The sequence below is a fragment of the Dicentrarchus labrax genome, unplaced genomic scaffold (assembly GCF_905237075.1).
Source record: "Dicentrarchus labrax unplaced genomic scaffold, dlabrax2021, whole genome shotgun sequence".
NCBI classification, from domain to species: domain Eukaryota; kingdom Metazoa; phylum Chordata; class Actinopteri; family Moronidae; genus Dicentrarchus; species Dicentrarchus labrax.
Window position 1 is genome coordinate 23,535,847 of NW_026136703.1, and position 7,219 is coordinate 23,543,065.

Consider the following 7,219-nt stretch of genomic DNA (forward strand, 5'->3'; position numbering starts at 1 on the left):
TGTATTCATCACTACATCACTGTACTTTATATCTTGTTGGGCGATATAGATCCCTGTCATAATAAATAACCACTGTCACCTTTCACACTCGTGAAGTGCTCCGATGTTGTTTCTGATTTTATAATTTCCGTCATTTTTCAAGCAAAAATGTGAAACATTTTCTGGTTCGAGCTTCTTACATTTGAGGATTTTCTGCTTTTTTTTGTCAGTTATGATAGTAAATGAAGTGTCTTTGGGTTTTGGATGGTTGGTTGGACAGAATAAGAGATTTGACCTTGGGATCTGGGAGATTGTGATGATTTTACATGACTTTTTTGGACAAAATGGATCCCTGTCATAATAGAAATGGTCTCAACGCTCACGACAAGCAAAGAAGTGAAACATTTTCTGGTTGCAACTTCTTAAATCTGAGGATTTCTGGACTGTTGGTTGGACAGAAGCGATTTGAAGACGTCACTTTGGGCTCTTGTGATGAGCATTTTTCACAATTTTCTGACTTTTTATGCTAAACAATCGATTAATTGTGAAAATAATCGTCAGATGAAAATAATGGTTATGTGGCCTTAGGTCAGTCTGTGTTAGGGAGTTTATAACACTGCAGTCAGTTTTAGTGTCTATGTGTATTTATCACTTCTGATCGAGATTTTCAGTCATACTTTAATATTTAGGCAAAATGGATCCCTGTCATAATAAAAATGTTCCCAATCATATCGACTAGGTTCAATGTTCACGTCAAGCAAAAAGGTGAAACCTTTTGTGGTTGCAACTTCTTCAATCTGAGGATTTTTGACTGTTGGTTGGCTTAAAGGAATTGCGATGAACATTTTTCACAATTTTCTGACTTTTTAATGCTAAACAATTAATCGATTCATTGTAAAAATACCCGTGGTGTTAATCGATCATGTAAAGGTTAGTTGCAGCTTTGGGTCAGTCTGTATTAGAGAGTAACACTGCAGTCAGTTTGAGTGTCTATGTCTAGTTACCACTACTGATCAACATATTTAGTCATACTTTATTTTCTGGGTGAAATAGATCCGTTATAACACACATTTTCCACCGATCATATCGACTAGTTTTTCGCCTCTCACGTGTGCTCCGATGCGTGTGTCTGATTTTTCCGCGCCGTCCCTGAACGCAGCGGCCGCACATTCGCTGCCCCGTGAGTGGCGGAGGCGGAGGCTTGATCAGCGGGCGAACGGACCAATCACAGCCGCCGATGAGCTCCTGCGCTCCGGCTCTTCTCCCCCCCTACTAACCCCCGCCCTCCTCCTCGGTCCTCCGCGGCTCGGCCTCCTCCCCCCGCTGGATGGACCGAACATTCCTCATATTCCTGCGGCTCGACAGCAGCGGAACGCGGCGACGACACGAAACGAAGCGACGACACGACGGATCCACACACCTCATGACACTTTCGAAGAACACGTAAGGTTTGTTTTTTTTTTTTTATTATGTCTTTTTAAAAACATTTATTCAGTTTAAAAACGTCCTCAAGTTTCGGCTTTTTTTTTTTTAAGTTAAAACGGAGCTGGTGTTTCCCAGCTGAAGTCCGGGGACCGTGAAGGGGGTTTGTGGGGGTTCTTGGGCAGAAGAAGTAGGATGGAGGGACATTATTCTCTTATTTTACTACTATAAAGACAGGAAACTGTGGGAATAAGTGCTTTAATGGTATACATTTGACTTTATTCGATTGTTCTTCTCTGTATTAAATCGTTAAAAAGCAGCTTTTAGTCTCCTCAGATGGGGGTCGAACTCTCTTCAGATGGGGGGGTTCATGTGTTTGCCCATCTGCTGTTCAGGGGAAACATTTGAGAGAGACAGAGATCTCTAACGAACTAACCCATGTCTGAATGGATGAGTAAAGTGTTTCAGCCTGCAGGGGTGTCTCTCAGTGAGTCATAGAGAGTCATAATGTTCACTTTATGGAGAATAAAAACTCAAACCTCCACCTTGTGAACTTCAACAGCCTGTTTCTGATGTCAGGAGATCAATTATTTCTGGATCAATTGACAGTGAAGGGGGGAAAGTAGCCATGTTTGCTGGGTTGGTGCTGTTACATAAACTGGATGTGAGGGTTTATTACTTGACATTGCAGCCCGGTGTGATCCTGAATGTGTCTCACTGATCCCAAAATTAACCTCAGCTACTGTTTTCTGTTTTCTCTTTTCTGCCAGTGGAAGGTTCAATCAATCAATCAATCAATCAATCAATGTACAAAAATGAAGTGTTAATGTTAAAATCCTACATATACACATCATATATAGTCCTAATTTTAACTGCCTGCACACATACACAGTCAGTTAACACATAATAATACATACAAAATAAATGCACACACACACACACACACACACACCAAGCACACACACACACACACACACGCACACACAGATTAATCCATAATGATAATAATAGTTAGCTTTAGTGTCTCTTACTTCAGGTCTTTTCTGTCATTTTATTATGTCTGTTTGAGTTAAAGGCAGTAAAATATTGATTAGTCGATTGAAAGAAAATGAGCTGCCGACTATTTTAATAATCGATTAATAATTTCAGTATTTTTTTTAAAGCAAAAATATGTTTTTCTGGTTCAAACTTCTTCAATTTGACGTTTGTTCCTGCTTTTCTTTGTAATTTATGATAGTAAATTGAGTATCTTTGGGGTTTGGACTGTTGGTTGGACAGAATAAGCTGTTTGAAGATGTCACTTTGGGCATTTTTCTTAATTTTCTGACATAATAATCAATTAAAATGAAATTTATCAGTCTGTCTTAAAGAGTTGATAATGCTGCACATTGCTGCACGATGGCTGCCCACTGCTCCTAGTAATGAGATGCAATAAAGCAATAAATACAATAAAGGGTCACTTAACTTGAACTACAATTTACCAAACTGATAAATTTGCTGTTTTGCATAAAACCACTGAACCACTGGGATGTGATGTAACTAACATTAGCTGCAGTCTTTTAAATGCGTCGTACATCGAGTGTAACTGGCCGTCTGTCTGTTAATGTAGGTCGATGTTGGGTCGCGGTGTGAAACGGAAGTGGAGCTGCTTGGAGGAGCTGGAGGCAGAGATGGTCCCCGCTGCTGCAGAGAAGGAGAAGAATGGGGAGGAAGACAAGGAGAACGAGGACGGGTTCCTCGTGGGTCCGTCCAAATCCGACATGACCCACCTGCAGCAGCGTCAGCTGGTGCTCGGCCTCTGCTTGGAGAAGCTCCAGCACTACCAGGCCGGGGTGGAGCTCAGCCTGCGTCGCTCCGTGTTGCTCATCAACACGCTGAAGCAGATCCAGGAGGACATGCAGAGTGACGGGGTGGAAACCTGCCCACCGGAGGTACTCCTCAACGGCGTCCACACTGACTCCTGCCTTCTCAGGGACGACTTCAGGGAGGACATGCCGGTTACATGCCCCGGGTGTGCAGAGGACGATGAGGACAACCTTTCTCCGCCATTGTCCCCAGAGTTCCCCTCTCAGGAGGCAAACAGCTCACCCGAGCAGCAGAAATCCCTTCCTGCTGCGACGGTGAACGCTTTTAGTGATGCAGTAAACGCCATGGGCTACCTCAGCGACCTCGCCCTGGACGACATCTTCGAGGACATTGACACATCGATGTACGAGACTTCAGATCTGCCTTCCGCCTGGTCGGCGGGCTCCCTGTGGCCCGTAAGCGTCTCGCTTTGGGCGGACGAGGACGTTAAAATGCGCTCGTCCAACCACGCCTCAGCTGGGAGTCTCCAGTCGTGTTTGACGGACCTGAACGAGCTGGACCACATCATGGAGATTCTGGTAAAGTCTTGATCGCCAAGACGAACTCTTGAACATTTACTGCACTTGGTTAATCGAGAATTTGGAGCCTGATCACGGCTGCAGGGACGGAGGACAGTGTGGTCGGGGGAACAAGGACTGACGTTGGGTTTTTAAGGCTCCATCTGATATGTTTTAAGCTTCAGCTAGTTTCAGGTAGAATAAACACTAATTCTTGTGCACGTAACTCAGTTGTTAGGAGCCACCCAACATCCTGAGTTATGTACACGAGCTTGTGCCTCAAATTAGACATGAAATATTTATTAAAGCGGATTAAGAATCCAGTTCATGAGATTAAGAAACCTAAATGAAACCTCCACTCTTAAACACTTTTATACTGTTTTTTTTTTGGTTGTTATAACTGGCCGAGCACACTTTAAGTGGTGTGAATGGAGTCCCAGTAGAATTACATTTTATCTATTAAAATTGACTCCTGCCATTCAACAAAAGAGACCAATTTGTGCAGCGACAGCAGCAGGAAACAGATCTGCAGTTTGAGTAGTGGGTGAATAGTAAAAGTCAGACAAGGCATGCATAGACAGAGTCGGTATGTGTTGTAACAGACAGGATTAGATAGCACATATTGATGCTTTATAGCAGTGTAAGAGTGTCTAAGGTGGGTATTGCTTAATTTGGTGAACCTGTAAATGCAGATGGAACCTTAAATATCCAGTGTCACAGTGTTTGTGCCACTTTTCTCTCCTGTTTTAGTAAAAGGAGTGAATCCACTGCACCTGAGCTGCCGTTTGTTTGTGCATCACTCAGGCTGTTGGATCAGACCTGGGTTGATTATTAATTGAACTCCCTTCAATTACTTAAGAGGGCGTGCTTCAGTCAGCCAGGAGGGCAAAGGCCCGGGTTTCCTTTTTCAGTCTGTGAGACTGACTGGTTTTTAATGGGTCCACGTGGGATATTTAAACTAGAAACTAAAAGCAGCCAAAAGTCAGAAGGTGGACAGTCTGTATATTTATTTGGCTTGTGAAAATAAGAACGTGGCCACTGAATTTGGGGATTTACCAGCCAAAGAAGTAAGCTTCCAGTCCCCGGAGATTGAATGCGACATTCGCAACGCATCGCAAGAAGCTGGAAGGAATGGATGAGATCTTGTTTCCCCCGGTAGAGAAAGGGTAAAGTTGTTGTTGGATCGCCTTTAATCTAATATTATTCTTATTTATGAATGAAAAATCAACCACAAACTGCAGCAGATATTATTTGTTCTTTGTATGTAAAGTATTTTGTTTGGGTGTGAGTGTAACTTATAATTTAGATCCATTACGACCTTTATGACTGTCGGTGTGTTGGCTGCCATGTCTACTGCTTCTTCTGACACAAATATCAGAGCCTGTATAAGAAATCTACTACACCACGAGGTTGATGCAAACCGTTTATCCTTCTCGGCAGCTTGTATTCACGGTAAATGCAAACGCGCAGCATAAAACATGTATTTTAAACAGAAATGTAAAATCCCAGTCTGGTTCTGACTGAGGAGCTGATCGCCTCAAGTCAACAATCAGGGAAACTTTGCCATGTCTCAGAATTGTAAATGATAACAGAAGCCTATGTATTTTTATGGCCATGATGGTATGAATTTTTATTGTAATGTTGGGAGTTTTTTAAAAAAGTGGTTTTATATGTGTTTCTACCTGAAAAAACTCCAATCACCTGTCCAGTAGAAGAGATACAGTGAGTGAAGTACTGCGATGAAGCAGTCGTTCAACCTTCGCTATCTGTGGTTTACTCCTGTTCTACCTCCTGATGTCTGTTTGTTGTTGGTTTACCTGGGACACTCCTGTTTTACACCGTGAGCCATGGACTGTCTGTCACTGACACAAATCATTTTGTGTTGTTTATTTCATTGTTTTTAACTCGGCTGAAAATCCACTCCAATGGACTCCAGTGCTTTTCCTGTCAGACCAAAGTGATCCGTCCACATCTCCATCTCTCGTCTCTCGTCGACAACGTGCCTTACTACTGAACCGAATTTTTTTGTGGTTGTCTGAGCTCCAGCTTCATTGATAAAAACCTAAGAACTGTGGCGAGGTGTTACACAGAGCACTGAAAGCCAGAACCATCATCGTTTCTCGTTTCTCTCTTTCTCTGCCTTTTTCTGTGCTCTGTGAACAACTAGTGGCTGTATGAGCTTAATGTATCCTGACAGGCTGACAGCGAACTAGCTGAGGGAGGAGGAGGCAGCCAGGGCCAGGAGGGAAAAATAAGAGGAGGAGGAGGAGGACATGGAGGAGGAGGAGGGGTGGGAGGAAGGCGCTTGCGTCACTTGTTCAGTAGGAGGAGTTTAGAGCTTGTTTTGCCCAGACTCAGACCACCGACCAATCGCGTGAGATGTACGAGGAGCAAGATTGATGTATGAGGAGCACACTGCTGCTCCAACAACAACTTGTTTTTGCTCCTAATGGCTCTGCACAGAAATACAGTGTGAATCTGTTGGATTTCAGCCTGTGATATAAATATACTTTTCTGTTTTTCTTTTTTCATTTACATAATCTATCTGACAGGACTGAATACGAGAAGCAGAAAGCTGCGAGTGTTATTTATAATTGTATGAAAGTGTCTGTAAAGCACAAGCTGTATGTTGTTGATGCTGATTATGATATAAAATGTACCTGAAGGATGAGTTTGCTAAGTAATAAGATGATAATTAATAATGTATTGTATTTTTTTGTGAAATATTTTATAGATTTTATTCAATAATACAGTAAAAATACCCTAAATGCTGCACAGTGTGTGAGTCTTTATTCCTTTAACAGGCCTTATTATGTAACATCACACAGATGTGTTTTGTTCGTGTGTTGTTTTTTTAGGTCACAAGACACAAACATTACATTCAGATTATAAAGAACTGATCATGAAACAAACAAATTATTACGTCGTTTCTGCCGACCACTCAAAAAAACGTGCACAGCAACCATGCATACACAATGAGGTATTAGTCAATACATGACAGGCCGCATGTGGTTTATGGTCAGGCTCTGTTCTTTTGCATTCAGTGGGATGATTTTACCCTGAGTTCGGCCTCTCAGGAACACCTTTTGCTCAGACCACCAAAATCCTGCCGTTCTTTACTGCGACTGGTTAACCCAAACGTTTACCCACCCCTAACCTACAGACTGTAAATGGTAGAGCTCGTTACAGGCAGCACGCAGCCTGGGAAGCTTCGCTCAGGGTAAAACCTCCATATTGATGTTTTGCAACTCTGGCCTCAAGAGTCAAATGGAAGCTGAGACTGCCCTCTGGTGGCTGTTTGACTGAAAAACAGACGTGTGCTGAGAAAAAACATGACAATGCAAATCCAAAGAGTATGTTCTTGTGTAGATGCTGTAGTCGGCTGTTTTTGCAGCTTCATCATGAACCTGATCCTCGAAGAAAACCAGCTCCTGTGCTCCTTAGTAAAAGAGTCA

The 7,219-nt window shown here is 42.6% G+C and overlaps 1 protein-coding gene across 2 annotated transcripts; it reads left to right on the forward strand.

Moving 5' to 3' along the window:
• Positions 1 to 1,286: 1,286 nt before the first annotated feature.
• Positions 1,287 to 6,537, forward strand: si:dkey-177p2.6 (uncharacterized protein LOC568712 homolog). Of its 2 annotated transcripts, none has more exons than XM_051395740.1 (2): positions 1,287 to 1,422; positions 3,011 to 6,537. In XM_051395740.1, exons 1-2 carry the CDS (start codon positions 1,307 to 1,309, stop codon positions 3,795 to 3,797), a joined length of 903 nt encoding a protein of 300 aa, XP_051251700.1. In that variant the 5' UTR covers positions 1,287 to 1,306; the 3' UTR covers positions 3,798 to 6,537. The 2 variants fall into 2 exon arrangements, with proteins under 2 accessions (XP_051251700.1, XP_051251709.1); XM_051395749.1 differs by having other exon boundaries at positions 1,295 to 1,427.
• Positions 6,538 to 7,219: the final 682 nt, after the last annotated feature.